This window comes from Neovison vison, chromosome 6 (assembly GCF_020171115.1).
Source record: "Neovison vison isolate M4711 chromosome 6, ASM_NN_V1, whole genome shotgun sequence".
NCBI lineage: Eukaryota > Metazoa > Chordata > Mammalia > Carnivora > Mustelidae > Neogale > Neogale vison.
Window position 1 is genome coordinate 12026365 of NC_058096.1, and position 27263 is coordinate 12053627.

The window sequence follows — 27263 nt, forward strand, 5'->3', positions numbered from 1 at the left end:
AAATGGAAAGTGGCTTTACTGCCAGGTAGTTACACAATCTTGGATGAATCACCTAAATTCTTAGTTTTTCCTTTTGAAAATGAGTGTGGCCTGTTTTGCACCGTCTCTAGATCCTCTGACGAGAGGCTCTCTGGTACTACCCCAAAGGGATACCTGTATGCAAATAAGCCAACCACAAACTGCAGTGCTCGCAACCACAGGCAAATTGTGATTCTAGGAAGAGCATACTAATGTGTAATCTTGCTTTCACATTCTTAATGACGTTCTCTAGTTTGGTCTGGAGTTTCAGCTGAAGAAAGACAGTTTGCAGGGTTAAGCCTCTGCCTTTGGCTCAGGTCATGATCTCAGGTTTCTGGGATGAGTCTCACATCAAGCTTTCTGCTCAGCAGGGAGCCTGCTTCCCCCTCTCTGTCTGCCTGCCTCTCTGCCTGCTTGTGGTCTTTCTCTGTGTGTCAAATAGATGAATAAAATCTTAAAAAAAAAAAAAATACAGTTTGCTGCCCGTCTGGAAGGTTGGAGCCACAGCCGAATGTTGACATTGTGTTAGCAGGACCTTCATTAGGTAGCTTCATTGTTTAGTTTGAATTATTATTATTGTTATTTTAGGATCTTATTTATTTATTTGAGAGAGAGTGGGAGAGAGCACAAGTGAGAGGGAGAAGCAGGCTCCCTGGGCTCGATCCCAGCACCCTGGAATCATGACCTGAGGGAAGGCAGCCACTTAACTCACTGAGTTTAAGGCGCCCCTGTTTAATTTGAACTATTGTAATTGTCAGAAGTTAGAGAAATTTACATTTAAAATTAATCCTCAGTACCATTGAACTTTAAAACAGATGACTTTGTAATCACCTGGGGATCCCAGATAATAAGTGAATTTTGTTTCTTTCTGCTCAGGTGGTAGAGTTGGCCGTGCAGGTCTGATCACCAGTTATCCTATGTTTAATAAACCTCTGTTTTAGAGTCACAGTCATGAGAACCAAGAAATAGGTATATGCTTGTGTTTTCATCTGACTTTCCAGAGATGAGCTTATGCTTCATTTTTTTGCCTGATATTCTAATTTGAGAAGAGAATGTGATACCAATAATGCTGAATAATACCGATGATGTCATATGATACAGTGCTATAAAAGCAAGTCACTCCAGCAAAGGAGGGTGCTGAGAAACATGCTAGAGGACAATTAGTATATTAAGTTTTGATAAAGGCCAATTGATATATTTAGACTCTTGAGTGTTTTCTGTAGTCTCTAAATAGATTATCTCTGTAGCCTCTCTCTTCTTTCCTTTCCTGTCGCTTTGGTAGGAAACGTAGGTTAGGCCTACGTTCAGTCATAATTTGTTTGGTTATAAGAACTTTGAAAGCAGCACAGAGCTAAAATACTGAGTGAGTTAAGTTGTCTGAATTAAGGTGTTGGATGTTACCACTGCATGGCTTAGTGTAGTTTTCAGTATTTCTCCACCTCTTCTGTGACGAGCCAGGGCCAGCTCGTTATTCTCCAAGGCTGTTTTCAACAGAGGAGGATACTAAAGCTAAGTGATTTAGGATGAATGTAAGGAAAACATTTATGGCAGAGTACAGCAGTATTTACCTTTCCTGGGGTCTCCATTCTGGAATTGCAGAGTCTTCTTCCCAATTTGTTATGTATTTATCATTGATGATTACATCATGGCCTTAGAGTGGGCTATGGGGTCATCCTTTTTTTCTTTTTTTAAGATTTTATTTATTGGAGAGAGGGAGAGAGAGAGCATGTGCATGCGTATGCAAGTAGGGGGAAGGGCAGAGGGAGGAGGAGAGAGAGAATCTCAAGCAGACTCCACACCAAGCAAAGCGCAGACACAGGGCTCAATCCCATGACCTTGAGATCATGACCTGAGCCAAAATCAAGAGTTGCATACTTCACCGCCACCCAGGCATGCCCTATGGGGTCATTCTACAGGCAGTAGGACTAACTGCTTCCTTTCAAATCATGAAAGTCCGGATGCCCATTGAGCTTTTGACGAGTATACTTGTGGTCTAGGGTAATTGAAGGAAGGCACCTCCCAGATTGCTTAGAATTCCAGTAGCCTCCGCTCTTACTGTCCAGAGTTATCTTGTTTTCTCTTTCTGAACTTACCCAGCATGCCAAAGAATGTTGTCAAGTAAATTTTATCATTTGATTTTGGGAAGTATCAAACATTTATCAAAGAAGGGAGAGTAGTTTCACTGACTCCATATATCTGTCATCCAGCCTCAATGATTGTCAACTCATGGACCCTTGTGTTTATCTATATCCCTGTCCACTAGTTCCCCCTCCCCACTTATTTTAAAGTAAGTTCCAGATATCATGTAATTTCATCCATAAATATTTTTTATGAGATGTGTTTTATGAGAGTGTTTATGGCACATGTTTTATTTTGCTTTAAATTCTGTTCTGTGACCTTATTCATATTCACTAGTATTGGAATCAGAGAACCTTCAGATTAGCAGTTCTGTGGATGTGTGGATATGTTGAAAAATGTAATTAATAGATTTATGCATAAGGTAGCTTTATGTCTCAGGAACTACATGTTCACATTAGATGGAAAGTTAAGAAGAAATTGAAGGCCTAGTGAATGGTAGTGTTGGGCATGATAAGAAAAGAGAGAAGAAGAGATTTTCTCCTTAAAATAAGGCCCTTGAGGGAGTTAGGTACTCTTCTTCCCTGCGGTGTTAGAGCAGTAACTTTGGGGGTTGGGCTCTTCCTTACTTTACGTGTTGAATAGGTGAGCTCAAGAGGTACAGGCCTCCTTACCTGAGCTGGGCTGCTCAAGGTCTGGATGGTGGTTAGAAATCAGTAACTTGTAAAAAAAGAAAAGTTTGTTTTTCCTAGCATCTTATTTACTAAACAACATGAACATGAACAGGAGGGAAAAAAATGCAGAGCAGGCTGTTGCCCTCATTGAAAGCCCAGTAGATAACCTTGAAAGACAGCCCTGGCAAGTAGTAACCTGAACTTCGTATCTCCATATCCCCTGAACTCTCGTGTCCTCTCATTCCTTCACTCTGTTTTCCTCGGGGCTCTCGACACATCCTACCATTGCATAAACTCCACTAGTTTAAGCCCTGATTAGAAATCATTTAACAAGGCCTGTCTTCCCGATCCCTACCTTCCCATTCCCACCCTCACGCCACTAGAGGTACCGCCATAGAGATCACATTTGAACATTTCCAGATGTCACTGTGAGGAATTGTTAAACTTAGGGCATTCGGATGCTGGTAGTAAAGTTAAATGTTTATCTTTTTAAGTATTATTTTAAAATTCACAAAACATTCCCTTTTGTGCTACAGCTCCCGGGTTTTTTGTCTATTAGGTGAATACTTAATAGTCTTGGTGTTCAGCATCTGTGGTTAGGTTGGTATTGCGTTGAGATAAAAAGAAATGAGGGGCACCTGAGTGGGTCAGTTAAGTGTCTGACTCTTGATTTTGGCTCAGGTCATGGTCTCGGGATGGTGAGATGGAGCTGTAGGTTGGGCTCCCCCATCAGCAGGGAATCTGCTTGAGATTCTCTCTCTCCTTTTCTCTTTCCCTCTGCTCTTCCCACCCCAGCTTGTGTGCACACATCCACGCATGTGTGCGTGCGTGTGCTCTCTCTCAAATAAATAAATAAATCTTAAAAAAAAAAAAAAGAAATGAGACAATTTCTGTTGCTATTCATATTAAAGTGAATGAGGTATAAAACAATGGGAAGAAAGATCTACTTCCAGCACGATCAGGGAAAAACTTCAAGAAGGAAGAGGCATTTTAGTTAGGTATTGAAGGATGGGTGATATTTGGAAACACAAAGATGACTAAAGGGTGTTCCAGATGGAAAGAACATTGTGAACAAAGGGAGAGGGAAAACAATGTGGGGTGCACAGAAGGAGCCACCCATTATTCCTTTTTTATTCATTTTGGCTGCAGTGTAGGATGCAAGGGGAAAGTATTAGGGAAAAGGAAAGATGAGGATGAGTGAGTGAACGATCTGTACATTCTGTGTTTTATCTAAAGTTATACATATTACTTTAAAGTAGTATGGCTTTTTTATTTTAAATAATCTCTATAGTGGAAGATTCCCAGGTTATTTTCTAGAATTAAAAATTACCAGAGAAATAGGACAAGAATTTAAGTCTCTCCCTCTTACAGCATGTATTTCTATATATTTCATGGAGTTTCATAAAATAAGGGGATCTTTTCCCCATTAAAAAATGTATGGGGAGGGGGCACCTGGGTGGCTCAGTGGGTTAAAGCCTCTGCCTTCGGCTCAGGTCATGATCTCACGGTTCTGGGATTGAGTCCTGATCAGGCTTTCTGCCCGGCAGGGAGCCTGCTTCCTCCTCTCTCTCTGCCTGCCTCTCTGCCTGTCAAATAAATAAATCAAATCTTAAAAAAAAATGTATGGGGATGGGATAACATAGTACTGTAAGAGTTTATGTTAGTACTTTGTAGAGATAAAAGCTTCTTAATTTAGGAAAGTGCATGTGTATTTTTAAAATTTATTTTTGATGACTACATTCAGTTCTTTAAAAAAATTTGGAAACACTGTCAAAGGTACAGAAGAGCTGAAGTTCAGTGCAAAGAACTATTTTCTGAATTATTTCAGAATACCTTGCTGACATGATGTCCCATTACCCACAAATACTGTTACTTATTTCCTAGAAAGAATTGCTCCTTCATAACTACAATATAACCATCAAAAAAGTTTACATTGTACTTCTGTCTAATCTCAGACTCCGCTCAAGCTCACCAGTTGTCCCAATGACTCATAATAACAAAAAGATACAGTTCAGATTTGTCATTTTATTAATTGTCATGCCACTTTATTCCCTTTAAATCAGGAAAAGTTCTTCAATCTTTGATGTTTGTGACCTTAAAACTTCTGGAGATGAAGGCCAGTTGTTTTGCAGAGTGTACATCACTGTGAGTTTGTCCCGTGGCTCCTCGTGCTCAGGTTGAGGTTCTGTATCAGCAGGAATATTACCAAAGTGGTGCTGTGTCCTTTCCATGGTATCCTGTCAGGGGGCACACTATTTTGTCTTGTCCCATTACCGTTGGGTGTTCACTCTGATTCTTTGGTTAAGGTGGTCCCTGGAAAACACCCTTCTCTTGTATAAAAAGTGTTTTGATGTCCGGTACTTCGAGAGCCTATAAACATCCCCATTACTCATCACACTTCTGGTTATGGCCTTTTCCTTGTGCTGTAATCCTGTTCCTATTATAATTTGTTTTAAAGCTCAAACTGTTCCAGATTTCTCTAGTAGAAGCCCCTTCAAACTGGCTTCTGTATTTTATTTATTTTATTTTATTTATTTATTTGACAGAGCGAGATCACAAGCAGGCAGAGAGGCAGGCAGAGAGAGAGGAGGAAGCAGGCTCCCTGCTGAGCAGAGAGCCCGATGACGGGCCTCGATCCCAGGACCCTGAGATCATGACCTGAGCCGAAGGCAGTGACTTAACCCACTGAGCCACCCAGGCGCCCACTGGCTTCTGTTTTGATGGCACATCTCCATTATTCTTCGAGCACTTTCTTTCTGGCACAAGAATATATTCCAGGCTTATCTTGTGCCGCCTTTGCCCTGTTACCAGCCATTTCTCCAAGGAGTCCTTAACAGTGGAGAATGGTATTAGAAAGCAAGATCTGGGTGCTGGCTGTGGTTACCACCATTGGAGTATGGCTGATCTCAGGCCCTGTCGATGGAAAGAGCTAAGGAGAATATGTAATTATGTGTGAATATGTATAAATGGTTATACACACCCACTTACATCCATGTTTTCAGTCCGTCTGGAAAACTACAAGTTCACACTGGTAATTCCAATTTCAGCCAAGGCCAGAGTGCCCATTCTAGTTTTCTCTCTTCCCGTACTGCACTCTCATTCTCTGACAGTGAGGAACCTGGTTCCCGTTATCCTGATCCTTCCCCTCTATGACCAACCACTCTTCTGTTGTCTCTGCAGCCTCCTCCAACGTACGGGTGCCCCCCTCAGCCCATGGGCTCCAGCACCCTGCCTTGGGCTTCCCTGCAGTGCACCCTGCCCTCCCTGCCCTGCCCAAGCGTCAACCTACCATACCAGGCAACTCCCAACATCCCTGGTGGACACCACCCTCCTCACCCCGCTCAGACTTAACCCAGCCTGTCCCTCCCCCAAGTGGATGCCCTCTCTTCCTCTTCTTCAAATTCATGCACGGAACCGTTGTTCTCACTCTGCTTGGGCTCTGCCCGCCTGCAAAAGACCTCCCTCAGTTCCACCCCAAGCCTGTGAAGCATGTACAGATGAACAGGAAAATATTTACAGCCTTTTACAGAAAAAATGTTTAGGAAGAATACGGTTTTCTCTTAGGGAATTGTCTGGAGTTAAAATTGCGTATGGCTCTGAAATTTCATTGACAAACTCATTGAACATAAAATCTTTGAACTCCTGCTGAGCACCAGGGACTGAGCTAGGACCCTAGGGATAGAGCAGTGAACTAGGCAAAATCCCTTCCCTCCTGAAGCTGGGTTCTCTGACTCAGGCTGTTGAAGCTTAGGCAAGTTAGTAACAAATTGATAACCTCTCTAAGCCTGTTTCCTCATGTCAGAGGGAAATAGTTGTAATTTTGCCCATGGGGGTGTTGTGAAAATTGAATAATTTGTGTTAGTTACTGTCGTAATCACCACAGAAGCAATATACAGATAGCTCAGCTGAAACGTCATTCATCACTCTAAAATTTCATTTAATAGTTTGAGGAGAAAGCAAAAAATTCCTTGGAAGGAAAGTGATATCTACTCTTCAAATTATTTCTCCTTTCCTTTAGCGTACTGTTACCTAAGAATAAGCACTTCAGTTTAAATTGTATGCTTGTGTGTAGGCCCGTTTCCTGAGTCTTAGAATATAACATAAAAGTGTAAATGACACTTGTTGCCATGTTTGAATCAGATAACAGTTTCATAGATGGTTCTTCATGGGGCCTGAGAGACATGACATATTCAGGTATTTGGAGCACAGTTAATGAAAAGATCACTATTATATATTATTAGAAGAGAGACCATTTTGTTGCATGGTAATTTAAGTTATAAAATGACTTTTTTGTTGTTTTTAAGGGAGGGTAATGGCTTAATATTAAAATTCATTTTCTTTTTAATCTTACTGGTTGCTGGTATTTGAACCTAAATAATGATTTAGGTGCTGAAACGGATATATCTAGTAATATCTATATTACTATATTAGTGGTGTTAAATACATAGAGCATGTAACCTCTAAAACCCTAATAATTTGCACTGGAAGCCATGCCTTCTGTCATCAGAGATATAACAAGTCTCTAATATTTGCTTCATTTTTTTTAAAAAAGATTTCATTTATTTATTTGACAGAGAGAGACACAGCCAGAGAGGGAACAGAAGCAGGGGGAGTGGGAGAGAGAGAAGCAGGCTTCCCATGGAGCAGGGAGCCCGATGTGGAGCTTGATCCCATGACTCTAGGATCATGACCTGAGCCAAAGGCAGACACTTAACAACTGAGCCATCCAGGCGCCCCTAATGTTTGCCTTAATGTATACAGTACTCTTAATGAGGGAGTATTTAGGGACGGGCAGTCCTGATTTACTTTACAAAATATAATTAAAATTAATGTGACATTTTGTATATGTTTCACTTGTCATTTAATGTTAGGAGTAACTGTTATTTACGTATATGGTGTAATCATAAAAAGAACTCTACGAATGCAGAATGAAATACAAATCCCCATAATTTTAATGGCTTAGGGAAATCTTACTCCCTAATTTCATTTGGGGTGCTTTGATAAAGGCAAAGGCCCACACTTAATGATCATGCTAGAGAATTATGACAGTATCTGCTAATTGAGTGATTAATTGAATAATTAGTTTTAGCGTGTTCTGCCAGCTAGCAGAACACAACTCACTCCAAGACAGAAATGGGTTAACTAAGAAGAAGTCTTATGAGTAGATGGTCTGAAAAGAGGTGAAGGAGGCAGGGAAGATGAGATGTCTGTAGAACCCTGGAGAAGAGCTCTGGCGGAAAAGGAGAAGCTCTCTAATACAAAGAACTCAGGAGTATTCGGCAAAGCAGTAGGCTGAGAAGATAGCCCTTTTTTTTGGCCATAAAGATTGACAGGAAGTGGGAAGGTCATAAGGATCTAATAATATGCTTTCTTTTCTTTTTTAAGATTTTATGTATTTATTTGAGAAAGAGCGGGCATTAGCTGGGGGGGGTGTGCAGAGGGAGGAGAAGAAGCAGACTCCTCACTGAGCAGGTTGCTCAATGGAGCTCCACTCAGGGCTCGATCTTAGGACCCTGAGATCCTCACCTGCGCAAAAGGCAGACGCTTAACCTACTGAGCCACCCAGAGGCCCCATAGCATGCTTTTCTAATGTGGAACACATACTATTGCTGGAATCTACTATAATTCTGTATAGGAGATGAATGAGGAAAGGAAAAGGGGGTACAGGGCAAGAGATGAGGGTAAATAAGGAGTGAACTAGTCAGCCAGGAGGTGAGTTGGCGGTGTGGAATAGAGAGTGGAAAGGGAAGGAATGAAACAAGAGAAAGGAGAGAATGAGAAAGAGGATCATACCTTTCTGGATTTGGTGGACTTTAGAATTCTTTGGAATTGTCCATTGAGATACAACAGTGGCTTATATTTCTTTGGAGTTTTTGGGTCAACTTTTTAGTAACTGTATTTGCTCTAGGAAGAGTTTTCCTTTAAAGATTCAGGATTTGTTTTTGTTTTTCAATAGAGTAACCACAACACCCTGACCTAGGGATATGATTCTGTGGGGGTATATTCAATGGTAAGATAACATCAACGTTATGAAGAAATAAATCAAGACAAAGGCCAGACTGAAGATCTGTATTCCTATGCTAAACTCTGTTGTCAAGTGTTGCCATTAGCTTTTATCATTTCAACATTTGTCATCTTCTGTGTTTCAAGCCCGATTCTAAATGGCAGGGATGACAGGATGCTTAGGACAGTGTTCCCTCCCGCCTTCTAGGATCAGGCTGGTTAATGGGAAAGACAAGTGATGGGTCTATAGGAAATGTTTCAGCAGCATGGAGAGGGAGTTCTGTGAAAGAACTGTGCCTGTAGAGGTAAAGAGAGGTTTCCAGAAAGTGGCCTTGGGTGAAGTTTATATAAGGTGAATGTTAAGTGGAGCCTTGCAAGAGGAAAGTTAGAATTGTGCAAAGGTGCTGGGGTTTAAAAGAGCACGTTTGGTTAATTAATGGGCAGTTTAATGTGATGAGAGCATAGAATGCAGGTTGTGGGAAGGAGAAGGGAGTAATGAAAAATGAAGCAGAAGCAGAAAGAGAAGGTTGAGGCCAGATTCTGAAAGACTGTAGGTAGAAGGGTTGGATAATGTCCACTAGGGGTATGATAACCCAGGGTAGTGGTGGTAGTAAACATTGGCAAACATATCAGTGGACAAAGAAGAAGATTCAAAAACAACCTCCAAAACATGCAAGTAGTATTCAGGGCAGTACTTCAGATCATTGGGAGAAGCTGGATTAATTCATCAATGGTGCTGAGACAAGTTGTTGACTCTTCAAGTAGGACAGTTGAGTTACTAGTTGAGAAAATAGTTTATGTGATACATTTAGGTTAAGTATCAGATTCAGGGCCGTCTGGATGACTCAGTTGGTGGACTGTCCAACTCTTGATCTCCGCTCACGTCTTGATCTTAGGGTTGTGAATTCCAAGCCCTGCATTGGCCTCCATACTGGGTGTGCAGCCTACTTAAAAAAAAAAAAAAGAATCAGATTTCGATTTAGCAGCTTTTGTTTGAGACTCTGGCTTTATAGCTAAATAGAATCTAATGTTTCAGGCCATTTTTCTTACCCTGAAATTTTTTTTTTGTAGCATCTGCAGAAAAAGAGGCAATCAAGGGTACATACTCCAAAGTACTGGATGCATATGGACTCTTAGGTGTTTTACGATTAAATCTTGGTAAGTTCATTATTCAATATAATTCATCTTTTTCCATATTTTTAATTCTAAGGATTTGAGAGACTGTTTACATATGATTTCATACTCTGTATTTGAACTAAAAGCACGGTAACATCTTTTAAACCCTAATTACGCTAATCTTGGGAAAATGTTTGTTGGTTACAGAGGCTTGCTACATACTCAGGCTCTTGTGATTTTAAGTTCCAGAGACATTTGTCCTATTTAAACATTTTAAGATCGGTATCTGTTGTCAAAAGAGAAAATCAGGGTATTGCCCTTTTTTGTTTGTTTTGGTGCAGTGTTTTAGGAAAAGATGTCCTAGTGAGGACCATGCTGATTGCTCTGGTTTATAGTGGAAAGGACATCTGCTTTGTATTTAAAAGATCTCAGCTTGAGTCTCTCTCTGCCACTTAATGACACCGTGGGCTGCAGAGTAACCTTTGTGATTACCAGTTTGTCTGTATAGCATGGCCGCAGGTGTGGCCCAAGGCCTGGTACCAGTCCGTGAACCATTTTGTTATTGGTCTGTGATGAGATAAGGAGCTTGCGCCATCATGCAAACCAACACATGGCTTCCATCACTGATAAAGTCTTACTAGGAAAAAAAAAAAAAGTCAGCTAAACTTAACAGTGAGGTAGTTGGTTTCCATTCTGGAACAAGCACCCTTCTCACTGTGACAGCTCATGCGCCATACTTTGAGGCTGGTGTGTAAAGTGGAGATTTGTCATTTGTTATGAATCTCTCAAATGTAAAAAGCACTGTCCCTAGATGCTTAACTAATACTGTCTCAGGTATACCGTCACAGTCCAGCGAGGTTTATTTTAATCCTGGTTTATGAAGGAGAGTATCTCAGTCTGGTTATGTTAAGACCCTGAACTTAGTCTAGATAGTGGTGGAGTGCTGGAGCCAAGATTCAGAGCCTTGGTTGCCTGCTCTGAGCCCACTGTCAGAGGACACCCCCGGTGAATTTCGCCTTCCTGCTAATTTCATAGGATTTTTGTCAAAATGAGTGAAAAATCTTTGTGAAAGTTTTCGTAAACCAAATTGTTTTATAAGTTGTTAGCAGGGGCTTTCTGTTCATGTGTCAGCAGCGGCAGCTCACACTGATATTTTTTCCATTTTTTTTTTCACTGTGCTATTTACAAAGAATTCCCACATTTATTGTCTTATCTGGATTTCCTGGCATTCATAAAAGAAAGATGGGGAAGATAACATATATGTGTGTGTGTGTGTGTATATATATATATATATATATATATATATATTTTTTTTTTTTTTTACTGGATAAATTTTGAATATCCCCAGATTTAGTAGAGGAATAATTTCATCAATGTGAGATACTCTGTTAATGTTTAAATGCTGTGTTATACTAAATGTGTTTAAGCAAGAATTTTTTTTCATCTTCTGCCAAAATCCAGTTGTAAATATAAACATGTCCATGGCAGTTTAAAATAACCATGCTGTCAGATTTAAAAAGCTGGAGACATGACAAGAAAGTTGGGAGACACTGAATAATCTGAAAAATATTGGGACTTTTTAATCCAATTAATTCTTTGGTTTTTGCAGGTGATACCATGTTACATTACCTGGTCTTAGTCACCGGGTGTATGTCTGTTGGAAAAATTCAAGAATCTGAAGTTTTCCGAGTTACTTCCACTGAATTTATATCACTACGAGTTGATTCTTCAGATGAGGATCGCATTTCAGAAGTGCGAAAAGTTTTGAATTCGGGAAACTTTTATTTTGCATGGTCTGCCTCTGGAATCAGTTTAGATCTGAGTCTTAATGCACATCGTAGCATGCAAGAACACACAACTGATAATAGATTTTTCTGGTAAGTTTGTGTTAAACATTTTTTTTCCCTTTGTAGTCATGTGCTTGCTGGGCAATAGTTTGATTTGGGTCATAGCGTGTTCATCAGTTATTTCCAGAGACAGCGGCGATGGGCATTGCTGGTTGAGCACACTGCTCTTCCCTGCTCCAGAATCCAGTAGAGCGGGTCACACATCCAGTGCCAGCTTACTGAAGTTCTCATGGGACATGAGACCCATTTGCTCTTCTTGATCTAGACTGACCTTTCATTTCTGAAATATATTTAAGATACGTATGTTAAAATTAAGAATGAATTAGTTATAATCAAATTGCATTACCCATATTTACTCTTCTTAGTTTTGAGATCTTGTCTCCGGCAGAGACAAGACTGTTTCTCCAAGATAACATTGCCTTATTTTTAGTTAAAGGTTATAGGTAGATAAACTTGATTCAAGAGCAATAGACTATGAAGAAGTGGCATACTAGGATAAAGTTTTATACTATAATAAAGGAAGACTTACGTAGGTAACAAATGTATTTCATTGTCATGTGTAAATGTGCTGTACTATAAGTACACATGAAGGGTAGGCATATGTGACTCTAATCAGTACTGCTTTATTGCAGCTGACCAGATTTCTAGAATAGTGCTTCTCTTGTTCACAGCCAGCATTACTGTTGATTTTTTTCCTTGACATCACGTAGCAATTATATTTTTTTCTATTTCCATGTTGTAAGGCCAAAGTCCAGGACTCTCAGCTCTTGGGTCTCCCTTAGTAGGTCAGATCAAGGTGTTCCTCCTGTATATTTTCTTTCTCTCTCCCTCCCTTGTACCATCTACCCATGGTCCTTGAGGAGCACATCGAGTCTGACCCATCCGCCCTGGCTGTCTGTCTGAGGGCTCAAAACCAACAACAATGTGAGGATAAGAAACTAATTTTAGCGGAAACTTTGTAGCTAATGTGGAACTTTTTTGGCCTGGCACAGTAGCATGGAGGAGAAACAAGGGCAGAATGAAAAAAGACTCTGGTGCACTGTAGTCAGAGACTTGGGGCCCCACAAAGGAGGAGATGATGGCGGTGGCCTGGGGAAGGAAGGGTTGAGGGCAGCTGAGAGGGCAGAGAGCTCTGCTCATGTCAGCTCCACACTTTTCATGATGGAGGAGGCATAGAAATCCTTGAACATTTAAGGTGATACAGCTGGGCCAGGCAGCTGGCCTCACTTTTTTTCCCCTCCTCCGCCCTGCTCATTCTTCGCTCAAATTCCTTAGTTTAAGAGATAAAAGTTTTCCTGCCATAATTAGAATTTTAAGCAGGAGTGGATGCATTGGCTCAATAATCAGCAATTAAGCACATTTGTTAAGTTGAACCAGTAGGAATTATTTATTTAGTTAGTTCAATTAAGGATGGAGGTGGCAACAAGTTTAGGTCACAGATTGAGGGAGTTCTTCTAGCAGGAGACAGGTAAGAGTCACCAAAAATGAGTTTTGATTTTTACACTTTTTGCAATTTTGCTAAGGATTGACATTCTTGAGCTTCACTTGGCATAGAAAAATGAAAGCTTTATGCATTTACTGTACCTACTCTCATAGCTTAGTAGAGCTATTTCCCAGGATATGGCCACGTCAGTTTTGTCATAACAAACACCTATCTCAAAACCCAAGTCAGGTCATTCCACTGGAGATTTGAAGCTGCTGCCAGTTGAAAGTTGTTTTAAAATGTAAATAGAAATAAAGCAGCAACACATTGACAGGAAAGAAAAATGACAGCCGATGGCAGAGGGAGAAACTCTACCGGCACAAATGTATAGGATCCCACTTGTTTTTAGTGGGGGCAAGTATATTGCCTAGATCTCTGCCGTGTCATGGGACTCACTGTTGTGTCCGGATATGCTGGCCACGTTAGAACTTGGCCTCCGATCAACGCACGAAAACTGAAGTCGCATTTTGAAAATACGTAATGGCCTTGGGGCACCTGGGTGGCTCAGTGGGTTAAGCCACTGCCTTCGGCTCAGGTCGTGATCTCAGGGTCCTGGGATCGAGTCCCGCATCGGGCTCTCTGCTCAGCAGGGAGCCTGCTTCCCTCTCTCTCTGCCTGCCTCTCCATCTACTTGTGATTTCTCTCTGTCAAATAAATAAATAAAATCTTTAAAAAAAAAATACGTAATGGCCATTGGATTCAGTGTTAGACCAGCAGTAATCTCACCACTCAGTTACATTACGCTTTCTTGCATGGATGGCTTTCCAGAACTGCACACGGCCACTCTGTTTTACCTGTCCTGCAGCCTGTACCCTTTGGAGAAGGGCTGGGCAACGGCTGGTCTAGCAGTAGTGCTGTGTATTAATGACTAAGACAGCAAGATAGCGCAGAGTACTTAAGAAAAAATTTCTGCATAAAACAGAAGAGTTTTAAAACTCAAAGAACCAATCTTCAATATTATAGAACATTGATTTTTTATAATGCTTTGTTATCGGAAGAGACCAGCCAGAAAGTTTTCCTGTATAGTATAGTTTCCTTGGTGATCAGTTGGTTGGGAAATTCCACGTGCTTTTTTTGGAGGACTAAGGTTCCTGTTGAGAGCCCAGTAGAGGCAGGCAGCGGAATGAGAAGGTGGCCAACCCAGCAGGACTCCAGCCCCTGTCCCTGCTTTAGCCATACCGACTCTGCTTTGGTGTGTTTCCTAATCACTGGGCTTCCTTGTGTTTGAGTAAAACTTTCTGCTCCAGAAAGGTTTGGAAACACGGCCCCCTCTGTTACCTAGAATGCTAAACTATTTGGAGTAATGGAAAACTCTAGACACGTATTGATATGGATGCTGCTAGTTCAATTGGCTATTTAAATTAAAATTAAGTAGCTTTATTAAAGTGGAGCGTTAAGAGTAGAGCTTTATAAAGTGGGGTGGGGATATGTGTATGAAATCCGTTTTTTTGAGAAGTTAGTTTATGTATATATTATATAAGAAGACAACAGAATGGGGCACAGATACTAAAAACATATAAAAGATAGGCTTCTTTTCTGTAGACCTACAGGTCATATGCCAAAAAATCGCATTATCTAGCCTTCTCTTCTGATTCCTAGTACAGTAAATGTAAATGAATTGATTTATTTGTAGGCCCTTTTAATTGAATAGCATTAAATTAATGTTTCAGGAGCATTGTTTTAATACTTATGCTATGTTATCTGGTACTCAGTAAGCTAATGAGTTATTTTTTTTCTGTTAGGAATCAGTCTTTGCACTTGCATCTCAAGCACTATGGTGTGAATTGTGATGACTGGCTATTACGCCTCATGTGTGGGGGAGTAGAAATCAGAACAATTTATGCTGCTCATAAGCAGGCAAAGGCTTGCCTCATTTCCAGACTCAGCTGTGAACGAGCTGGGACCAGGTTTAACGTCCGGGGAACAAATGATGATGGTCACGTCGCTAATTTTGTAGAAACAGAACAGGTATATAGTGTTTTATATTGCTTAATTCATGTATTAGATGAGAGGCCCAGAAAATAATAAAACCAGAGATTTTCATTTGATTCAGAACTCCTTTTCACATCTTTAATGTCATCTTGTGGTTGTTCTTGGCTACTTACTGGCCTTAAGGAAGGCTTCTCTGAGACAAACTTATTTATAAACAAACTTAGGTATGGCTCTTCAAATGAGTAACAAGAATTTTACTAATTAGCATGCTGTTGTCAATGCTGTACATTTTGGTATTGAATTTTTAAAATCTTCAATTATAGAGCATGACAACTTAATAAAAATGTCTTAATAAAAAGACAACTTTTTTGTGAAATTAAATCAAACCCAGCTTTAAAAGTAGATATATATACCATCTAAAATTAAGTTATGGCATTTGCAGTCAGAGATAGACAGATACCATATGTTTTCACTCATATGTGGAATTTGAGAAACAAAACAAATGAAGAAAAAAGAGACAAAACAAAAAAAAGACTCCTAAATACAGAGAACAAACAGGTGGTTGCCAGAGGGGGGAGGTGGCTGGAGGAAATAGATAAAGGGGGTTAAGAGAACACTTACCTTGTTGAGCACTGAGAAATGTGTAGAGTTGTTGAATTTTTTTTAAATTACGACATTTTTGGCTCTGAAACTATAGAATTGAAATTCAGGCCACACCCCAAGCCCAACTCAGTTCTTCAAATTAGTTTTTGAAAAATATTAAAAAAAAAAAAACCTAAAAAAATTAAATATAAAGGTAGGTGTGTAAAATATTGAGATTTAGAAGGCATTCCTTTTTAAAAGTTATGATACATATGCTTATGTTTTTACTCTTTTTTGGATAATATACAGCAAAACTATCACTTATTAAAAGAAAGTCAGACTTATTTAGTTGCCTCTTCTAGATATTTTGTTTGGACAATTTATGCGAGGGTCTGGTCACAAGACAAAACTAGCAGGCAACAGATGTTAGTAAATTTGTCTTTGTTATGTAGAGGAAATAACTTTGTGGAAATATTTTATATCTGATTTTTCTCTGTAGGTTGTGTACTTAGATGACTCTGTTTCTTCTTTCATACAAATCCGGGGATCTGTTCCATTGTTCTGGGAGCAACCAGGGTTGCAGGTATCTCTGTAACATTGTTTTATCTTGTGTTTTTCTCTTGAATATTTTCCATGTTTTCTAAACTTTCAGGACAGTTCTTTGGATAGTTCTGTTACTCAGTTTAGTAATATTAGATAGATTGACAAACGAGGGCTAAATATAAGAGTTCGTGGAATTGTCTTAGATATTTTTGATTTAATGTTCTTTCAAATGTCCATAGAAATTAACTGCTGTATTTAATATGAAAATTGTAATGTTTCCATAGCACTTGATATTCATTGTTTCTTATTTACTATCTCAGTATCTTAATAAATAATAATTTAGCCTCTTTAGGTAGAAGAATGTAGTTTTAAAAAAAGGCTTCTGAAACCAGATTTCTCAGTTTGGATACCTACTCTGCCACTACTAGCTGTATGATCTGGGGCAAGTGGTTTAACGCCTCTATGTCTCCGTTTGTTTATCTATAAAACAGGAAAAATAATAATATTAGTAGTTCCTGTGCATAGGGTGGTAAGGATAAAATGAAAAGTACTAAGACCAATGCATGGTACCCACACGCAGCATGTGTGAGGGTTAGCTATTGTTATCAATAATACATCTGCTATTGAAATTTACTTTATAATTTGTAGTGACCTGTTATCTTTAATATGTTCTCTGATTTGCTTCCTGATATTTTTAACTTTGTTGATGTAAACATCTAATCTTTAAAATATAAGATTTTTTTTCCTGTAGGTTCGTACTATTAGATGGCCCATAATAGTGTGATTTTACATTTTTTTGTAGATTTTTTTTAAATTTAATTTTTTTATAAACATAAAATGTAGCCCCAGGGGTACAAGTCTGTGAATCACCAGGTTTACACACTTCACAGCACTCACCTTAGCACATACCATCCCCAAATCCCTTCTCTCAGCACCTTCTCCCAACTCCCTCCCCGCAGCAACCCTCAGTTTGTTTTGTGAGATTAAGAGTCTCTTATGGTTTGTCTCCTTCCTGATCCCATTACATTTTATTTATATTCAAAAACCTTTAATCCCTAAAGTGTACATTATTTTCATTTTAGACTTCTAGTATGTATTGTCTAGCAAGTTTTATGCTTTAGCCTATAATACTGAGAAAATGGACAAAAAAAAATCTTGCCTCCTTTTAGTTCACAGCTAGATCTCTTACATTTTAGGATAGCTGGAGTGGAGAAAGATTGCAGACCACTTGAACCTTTGCAATACTGCAATTTACGTAAGACAGGCCAAGAATTAACAGGAATTGAAAGCAGTTACAATTCCTGAGTTCTTGTCAAAAATTTTGACTTATGCCGGTTTTTTCTTTGGCATTTAGGGGTAACTTAAGTAGGTCTATCTCTCCCCAAGTCTCTTTTGGGAAGGAATCCCAACCCTCATTCACTTCTCCTAAGCCTCTGTGATCAGAGAAGGGTGTTTGGAACGTTTGCTTTAAGAACATTCCTAAAGCCTTGTTTTGAGGAATGTGAATTCTTTTGCTTAGAGACAGGGCAGTGTAAGAACTGGGGATAACCTATTTACGGGCCCTCTGTTAGCTGCTGTCTGTGATATTTTATTAGAAGCTCAGAATCATAGTGTTTGATTATTCAGTATGGTTGGATCGTGAATAGTTAAGTTACATTGTTTGATCCACCCTGGGTGAGGCTGTGTTCTGGGGCTGGCCCACATAGTCTATCTTGCCCATGTCATACTGTTTAAAGGCTGAAAGCTACAGATTTTAAAATCACTCATTTCTTGATATAGTAATTTTTAAGACAAGGCAATCCAACAATTCTGCTAAATTGTCATAGAGCTGGCCTTTTGTCCCAGTTATCAGTTATCTAGCTTAGTAGTTTTTAAAGTCAACCTTTTTCTGAACAGAAGTAGATTAGTTTCATAAGTATCTTTTACAGAAAAACATTTCCCCCCTTATTTTAAGAATAGGTAAGAAAGGAATGAAAATACTTCATCACTTTTTAAGAACTGAAAAATAGATATTTATTTTTAAAAATATAAAATACGAAGTCCCCAAATTTATTTCCCCTTAAAAAACAAACAAGAGCTTTTGATAGAGTGGTTGAAAATGATTGTTAGGTATCCTTTGTATTCTCAGGACTGGAATTAATTTTAGGGTTCCTTGAAGTTTGTGTTACCTCACGAGAGGCACGGACAGAGATTCCTTGGGACTTGTCCCTTCACTTGCCTCTTATCCCCACAGATAATTCCTCTGAGGCTTTTTTAATTGTGAGATTTTGAAGGATCCTCTGAGATGATTTTAAAATAAAGATTCATGGTCTCAACTTCACATCAGCTGAAACAGAATCTCTTGAAATGTGACCAGAAAGCTGTATTTTTAACCAAGTTCCCTACCATTCACATTTGAGAACTTCTGTGTACCTGATGTTCTTCTGTTGACCTTGAAGCATCTCCAGCCCCGTCTGCTCTAACAGCCAGTCCTGAACCAGCATAGGTAGCCCTGTGATACTTAACCCAGCGTCCTCCTAGGCCCTGGGACTCTCCCCTGCTTTCACTTCCCACTCTGTCATCCCAGTTTGGCTCTTCCTCATTGCTTCTTGCCTGGAAGACTCTCACGGTTTCCGGACTGTCTCCTCCCAGCTCTCCGGCAGTGCTTCCCACTTAAGTTATATTATGCTCATCAGCTCTATGAGGCGCCCTTTTCTTCACGATCTGCTTTCCTCTGCCTGTCCAACCAACATCATGCCTTGCGTCTTCTAACAAGTATCCTCTATCCCCAAATTAAAGTTTGTCGTCCTTCAGTAGAGTGCACTCAGGTCTCCTTAAATGGATTCAGTCCCTTCTCCACACTGATCTCTTCATTAAATGTTTAAGGTCCTCCAGTGTATATTATTCTATACTGAGTGCATACTGTATACTATGACAGATTTAAGGACTACACTGATGCTTCAGAGAGAGCTTATCATGTGTTTGGGGGTGGTTAGGCCTTTTATGGAACAGGTAAATGTCAATATAAATTAGTTTGAGGAATTACTAGGAGTTGTCCTAAGGTGCTACACAGATAAGAATGGTACTTTAAGTGGTGGCACACTCATGGATTTTACTTATGACTTTCTTTCTCAGGAGTTCTTTAACTTTTACAATTTAAACTGTTACTCTGACATTATATTATAGCTATATTAGCCTTAAAGGATGGAAAGCTGCATCAGAGCTATGTCTCGTATAGTGCTGCACACTCAACTTTGGGTCTAATTGAAGTTAGAGAAATATGTAAACATGAAGCAGTAGTATTAATGGAAAATGATGTTCCATACCACCCAATTAAATGCTTTTTAAAAGATATTTTTGGTACAACCTTTTAAAAAATTGGATAAGTTCATGGTTATTTAAAACCTTACAACTTTCTGGAGTACTACTTTTATCGCCATTAATATAAGAGCTCTTCTATTATAGAATTTTCTTTAGGCAGTTGTCCTAAAACCTAATTGAGTAATAAAACCAGTCTAGTTTAACCGATATGTTACTAAGAGTTATGATGTATAGCTAGGTGTGTGTCAGAGACCAGAGTGATGGGGAACAATCACAGCCATTGCCTGAAAAATAGTACTTGTATTTTTTTTTACCTTTTTGGCAGTTGGCAGTACTGTTCAAGATAAATATTAATCAGTAGAAAAATGCTGAGACTTGGACCTCTATAGAGTTGTAGGCAATTACCTGAGAGTACTCCAAAGAAAAGGTATCGACTTCTGCTGAGTTTTCTTCAGTCTAAAATGCTTCATGTCTTGGGGTACACATCCTTCAAATTTTAAAATTTTATAAAGACAATTAAGCACCATAAAATGAACTTGAATATAGGTGTGACATTAGACAAATCATTTCTTATTGAAAAGAAAAAACATCAAAGAGAAAATACTGGTTATCAGGAGAGTCACTAGATTGTCTCACTTTCAGGAGAGAAGGATGTGTGATGAATGGATAATACTTTAATTCAAATTTCAAACTGGATGAGCATGTTAGACCTTATTTTCTGATTTTACTTGTTAAACTGTGTGACTGGTAGCCCTCTTCCCATGCCCTTTCAAAGTCACTTTGTTCAAACTGGGGAGAATGAATTCTGGGGAACTTTGATACCAGAGCTTCTGAGGGAAATGTTTAAAAGTGAAGTTCAGGGAAATAATCTGCCATCACTTTTATTTTTATTTTTACTTTTTTTTAAAGGATAGATTTTTTTTTTTTTTAAGATTTAACCCACTGAGTTGCCCAGGCGCCCCTGCTGTCACTTTTATATTTCTTCTTGGCATCTCTTATATATTTCTTAACTTTGTGTCATCTTTCTGCTACTCTCCTATGTGAGAAAAGAAAAACTATAACAAAACAGGAAGGCAGATATTTTCCATCTTGTTTAATTTTCTTTTTTTTTAAAGATTTTATTTATTTATTTGTCAGAGAGAGAGGGGGAGAGAGCGAGCACAGGCAGACAGAGAGGCAGGCAGAGGCAGAGAGAGAAGCAGGCTCCCTGCCGAGCAAGGAGCCCAATGTGGGACTCGATCCCAGGACGCTGGGATCATGACCTGAGCCGAAGGCAGCTGCTCAACCAACTGAGCCACCCAGGCGTCCCATCTTGTTTAATTTTCTTAACCCATATTTTCTGATTGTGTGTGACTGTGAGACTGACTTGGAAAGCCTGTTTTTCCAGGAACAGTGATTTTTTTTTTTAAAGATTTTTATTTACTTATTTGACAGACAGAGATCACAAGTAGGCAGAGAGGCAGGCAGAGAGAGAAGGGGAAGCAGGCTCACCGCTGAGCAGAGAGCCCGATGTGGGGCTCAATCCCAGGACCCTGGGATCATGACCTGAGCCGAAGGCAGAGGCTTTAACCCACTGAGCCACCCAGGCGCCCCAGTGATTTTTTTTTTTTTAATTTTATTTATTTATTTGAGAAAGAGAGAGAGCTTGAGAGGAGAGAAGTCAGCAGTAGAAGCAGACTCCCTGCTGAGACTCCAGGATCATGACCTGAGCCAAAGGCAGTCGCTTAACCAACTGAGCCACCCAGGTGCCCCAGGAACAGTGTTTTTTAATTTGTTGAATCTTTGGATGAAGGAGAAGTAATAGAGCATTTAACATAACAAAGAAAAATGTAGACTTGCATTTGTAGGCAGCTTGGAAGAGTAGAAATTTAGTTCAAGAGACCTGAATTGTGTGAATCTTTTTTTTTTTTTTTTTAATTCTCTTGATCTGAGAGGACAAGTTATTTCACTTGTCTACATTTCAATTTTTTTATTACCCAGATGGTAGTAATATGTTAACTTACATAGGCATGTAGTTTGAGCTTAAAACAAGGTAATGTATACAAAAGACCTCTTAAAAATATCTTTTGGGGGCGCCTGGGTGGCTCAGTGGGTTGAAGCCTCTGCCTTTGGCTCAGGTCATGATCTCAGGGTCCTGGGATTGAGCCCCACCATATCAGGCTCTCTACTTCGAGGGGAGCCTGCTTCCCCTTCTCTCTCTCTCTGCCTGCCTCTCTACCTACTTGTGATCTCTATCTGGCAAATAAATAAATGAAATCTTTTAAAAAAAATCTTCTGTAAGTAAAAATTGTTATTAGTTTATGAATGTTTCTTTTTTTTTTAAAAAGATTATTTATTTGACAGAGAGAGAGACAGCGGAGAGAGAGGGAACACAAGCAGGGGAGTGGGAGAGGCACAAGCAGGCTTCCCGCTGAGCAGGGAGCCCAACAGGCATGTGGGGCTCATCCCAGGACCCTGGTATCATGACCTGAGCCAAAGTTTAACAACTGAGTCACCCAGGCACCCCTCTAGGTTTTGTTTTGTTTTTTTTTCTTTTTAATGAGGTCATGTTTTTAAAAATAAAGGAAAGGTTGAACTTGGCCTTTTTAAAAACAATACTATGAATGAAAATCAATTATTCAATGTACTATTTTTTGTTCAACAAATGAATTACTACGTATTGTCTACATGATGGCTTTTGGTATGATTAAATGTGTTTCTCTTGTAGGTGGGATCTCATCGTGTTCGTATGTCAAGGGGATTTGAAGCCAATGCCCCTGCTTTTGACAGGTAAAACTAATTATTTTTATATAATGGTATAAGTTTTGATATTGTTAAGCAACAAAACTAGTTATTATATTTTACTGATTCATTTCAGCTTGTTTTGGCTCTAAGTAAAATTTCTTCTGACTCCTAATTTAACCAGAAGAAAGTGATACCCAGTATTATGACTTCTGGGGTTGGTAGCACTGGGTTATGGGTCTTGATCTCTTGGCCTCAAAACTACATCTTTGAATATATGCTAATAGGGTAACCACTAGCCACATGTGGCTACTGAGTACTTGAAATATGGTTAGTCCAAATTGAGATGTACTGTAAGTGTTAAATAAATGCACACTAGATTTCAAAGACTCAGCACACAGCAGTTTCTTGCTAGACACACCTCCAAAAGCAAGGGAAACAGAAGTGGGAATGAGTTCTGTTGGGACTTGATGAGGAAAAAAGCTTTTGCATAGCAAAGGAAACCGTCAACAAAACTAAAGGGCAGCCTATGAGTGGGAGAAGATATTTGTAAATGATTTATCAGATAAAAGGCTAGTATCTAAAATCTGTAAAGAACTTACCAAACTCAGCACTCCAAAAACAAAAAATCTGGTTAAGAAATGGGCAGAAGACATGAACAGACATTTCTCCAAAGAAGACATCCAGAGGGCCAACAGACACATGAAAAAATGCTCAACGTCACTTGGTATTGGAGAAATACAAATCAAAACCACAATGAGATCCCACTCACAGTCAGAATGCCTAAAATTAACAAGTCAGGAGACAATAGGTATTGGTTGGGATGCAGAGAAAGGGGAACCCGCTTACATTGTTGGCAGGAATGCAAACAGATACAGCCACTGTGGAAAACAATATAGAGGTTCCTCAGAAAGTTAAAAATAGAATTACCCTATGACCCAGCAACTGACTACTAGGTATTTATCCAAAGGTACAAACATAATGATTTGAAGGGACACATGCACCCCAGTGTTTATAGTAGCAACGTCCATAATAGTCAAACTATGGAAAGAGCCCAGATGTCCATCGACTGATGAGTGGATAAAAAAAAGGTGGTACATATACAATGGGCTATTACTCAGCCATCAAGAACAATGAAACCTTGCCGTTTGCAATGATGTTGATAGAACTAGAGTGTGTTATGCTAAGCAAAATAAGCCAGTCTGAGAAAGACAAATACCATATGATTTCACTCTTATGTGGAATCTAAGAAACAAAACCAATGAACATCGGAAATGGGAAGGAAAAAGAAAATAAGATGAAAACAGATAAGGAGACAAACCATAAGAGACTCTTAACTCTAGGAAACAAGCGGAGGGTTCCTGGAGGGGAGATGGGTGGGTGGCCTATTTTTCATAAGATTAGAACTGTTAAGGAGGTCCTGGATACCCATGGAATATGCGCCATCCTCACATATGAGGTGCAGCCCTCTGCCACAGCTGCCACCCCAAGCCGGATGGCCCGTGTTCTCCGCGCTTGGGTGGCACCAGCCTCACAGAGCGAAGGGGGGCTGGGTGGGTCCAAATTCAGAGTTTTGAGAGGAATGAATTAATTGGTCAATGAATTTGTATCCAGTTTTGCCAATTCTAGAAATTTAGGAAACGTCTTATAGTTTCTATTTAATGGATTTCTGTTTGTTGAAGAAAAAATTAGTTTATCACTTATCACTTGACATATGTTTATTTCCTCTTTTTTTCTTTAATAGGCATTTTAGAACACTTAAGAATTTATATGGTAAACAAATAATAGTAAATTTGCTTGGATCTAAGGAAGGTGAACATATGCTAAGTAAGGCTTTCCAGGTAGGCATGAACATTTTTTCTTCTGTGCTGGCCCATGGACGTGTATAAGATATTAAAAAATAATATGATACAATAATGAAATTACTTCCTAGAAAAAGGCTGGGTACTTGTTGGAACCATTAACTCTTCGGGCTACTAAGAACCAGTTTTACATAATGTTGCTGAAATTGGGATTATGGAAAGCTTTCAAAGCAATTGATGCTGTTTTCTGAAATGTACTTATTTAGGCCGTGGAGAAGCAGAAGAATATCCTCCTCTCTAAAAAATGTTCATCTGTCACTGGTAAAAAGATACCAGGCAGTTTCCTCCTTCATCTGTTCATCGTCTTGCCTATTTCCTAGAAACCACAGTCATTGTTTTAAACCTATGAAATGGTGAATAACTCATTTGTATACACGCAAAGCTGTACCTTCTTGTATTGATGAAAGTTTGAGAATTTTAAGTAAAAAAGAACCCAAAGATATGTTCAACTTCTGAAGAAAAAATATTCCTCATAAACAGTCATTGAATCAATAATTAATATAAATGATGGTGTTCCATAAGATTGTAAGCTCAAATCAAACAGAATAGTTAAGAGAACATTTTCTGAAGTTTAGTCTCATGAAGTCTGGAAGTGACTTAATTATTTGACTATTTTGTTTTTAAGCTTGTGAAATAAATGCTATTAGACAGATTATACTTTAGAAAGTGACCTTTAAAACATTTGAATGAAAGTATCAAAAAATGAATTTTTCAGTTTTTGATAGGTTTTGTCTTAAATCAGTTACTTTATTTTGAGATTCTGTAACAGATACAGAAACTAAATTTATAAAAAATGAAGTGCTGATGGTTTAATTTTCTAAATCAGATGAGAGTATTATTTAACTTCTCTGATGTTAATTATGTCACATAATCTCTTGGGGACCATATGTGAGGAAGATGTTACTGGATATCAGCAAGTAATTTTCCATTTTACTGCCAGCATCGATGCAAGCTTTGTGTGAGATCAGTGAGATTTCAAGGGATCGTGCCGAGGTTTAAATTTAAAATGTAAGGTCCCATTTTAACATTACTTGATAAGGCCGTATTTAGTTAACATTTAGATGAGTATTTGCCTTTTTACTTTCAGAGTCATTTGAAAGCTTCTGAACATGCTGCTGATATCCAGATGGTGAATTTTGACTATCATCAAATGGTTAAAGGAGGAAAGGCAGAAAAATTGCATAGTGTTCTTAAACCTCAAGTCCAAAAGTTTGTAGATTATGGATTTTTTTATTTCAATGGAAGTGAAGTTCAAAGGTTTGACTTCTCTGTTTCTCTTCTTTTTGAGTTGGGACTTTGCTATATTATAAAAATTATTCTTAACAATGAGCTCTTAAATTTCCTTTTTTTATACCAAAGTTTATCATAAAATAAAGTATCTTTATGCTACTTGATTTTAGGCTTGTTTTTCTCTCTTTAGAATTGAACAAGTAGTAGTAACAAGAGCTTATATTATTGGGCACATATTTTGAGCCAGGCAGTGTATGTAGTCTTTACATGTACCTGTAGCAGCAGTTGAAGGGGTCAGTTCAGTTATTATCCCCATTAACCTTTGAGGAGATTGAGGCATAGACTATAATTTGCCCCAAATCAGATAGCTAAAAAGTGTTAGAGCTAGGATTTATCTGCCTGCAGACCTCATGCTATGATCAGTGAAACTATCTCACTTCTCCCTTAAAATTAATATTTTAATATATCTTGACTTCAGTAAGGACTATTAACTGCAAATAGAAGTAAAAGACATAGTTTATTATCTGCTTTAGTATAATTTAAATCTTCAGTTTTTGATTATGAGGTAGAGGAGGAAAGTATGTACTGAAGAAATTAAGGTCAGAGTATGGGATGAGGTAGACTTCAGTGAACAAAGCTCAAACTTTTAGCTTTATCAATTTGTGCAATATTTAGTTTCAATGCCATAGAAATTCGCATAGGTCAGTAGAGATAACATCTTAGGTTAAAAACCTAAAATTTCTTCCATAAATATTTGATTATCTTTTATGTGCGAAGAGCTATGAGGTCATAAATTTGAATGCATATTTAGCTTCTGACTACTGGCCTAATTAAAAATAAGTGGGTGTAGATAAGTAGATATGTGATAAGGAGTATACGACAGAATGTTAACAGTTGTGGAATCTAGATGGTGGGTATATGGATGTTTGCTGTAAATTCTTTCATTTGTGTTGTGTGTGTGTGTGTGTGTGTGTGTAGTAATAAAAAGTTGGGAGTAAAAAGTGGATGCTTTAAAAAAAAGTGGATATTCTATTTTAATCACCTTAATTGTTCTCATTTTGTTTTAGCTTTATTATTTGTATTTCAAACTAGCTGTTAAACTTTACTGAATTTGTTGCAGATGCCAGAGTGGTACAGTTCGAACAAACTGCTTGGATTGTCTTGATAGAACAAATAGTGTGCAGGCATTCCTTGGCTTAGAGGTAAAAAAAAAAAAAAAAAGTTGAAATGTATGTATGTGACTTGTATCAAATGCCCCTTTTTTTAAAAAAAATTTTTAAATTTATTTTTTATTTTCAGCATAACAGTCTTCATTATTTTTGCACCACACCCAGTGCTCCATGCAATCCGTGCCCTCTATAATACCCACCACCTTGTAACCCAACCTCCTTTTAATGTTTTTGTAATATTTATGTTTCTCATTACTTTTCATAAAATGAAATTATGTTTCATTAAAGGTATTTCTTCTCTTATGGGTTTTTCTTCCCTCAAAATTCCTTTTCATTTAAATGTTCCCTTTACCTGTTTTAAATACTGTCTTTAGATAGCTGATGTTTCCCTGTGTTGTTCCTTAACTTTCCCTTTAAAAACTGCTATTTATACTATTCCAACAACTACTTCTTTTGTCTTCTGGAAAAAAAAATTATATATATATATACACACACATACATAATGTATGTATACATATTGGCCTTTGTTCTTCGTGTAGTTTCTTCAGAATTGAGGAGGATCCTTTTTCATGTCTATAGGGTTGTATTTTTGACAGTCTGTAACCCAATGCAATTTATATGGTGTTTTCAAATCAGTAGCTACGAAAAACAGGATCGATGAAAATGCAGTTGTTAGTGAGAATGAGAGTGAATTAGATTGAGCTTCT

General features: G+C 38.5%; 1 protein-coding gene across 9 annotated transcripts in view; it reads left to right on the forward strand.

Moving 5' to 3' along the window:
- SYNJ1 (synaptojanin 1) overlaps positions 1–27263 on the forward strand; it is an 87871-nt gene that overhangs the window by 13191 nt on the left and 47417 nt on the right. For all 9 annotated transcript variants that reach the window (XM_044251010.1, XM_044251012.1, XM_044251018.1 and 6 more), the window contains exons 3-10: positions 9843–9929; positions 11497–11764; positions 14960–15185; positions 16231–16314; positions 22282–22343; positions 24040–24136; positions 25245–25414; positions 26508–26589. In XM_044251010.1, coding sequence (XP_044106945.1) covers positions 9843–9929; positions 11497–11764; positions 14960–15185; positions 16231–16314; positions 22282–22343; positions 24040–24136; positions 25245–25414; positions 26508–26589 — 1076 coding nt within the window. The remainder of the gene's footprint in view (positions 1–9842; positions 9930–11496; positions 11765–14959; positions 15186–16230; positions 16315–22281; positions 22344–24039; positions 24137–25244; positions 25415–26507; positions 26590–27263) is intronic.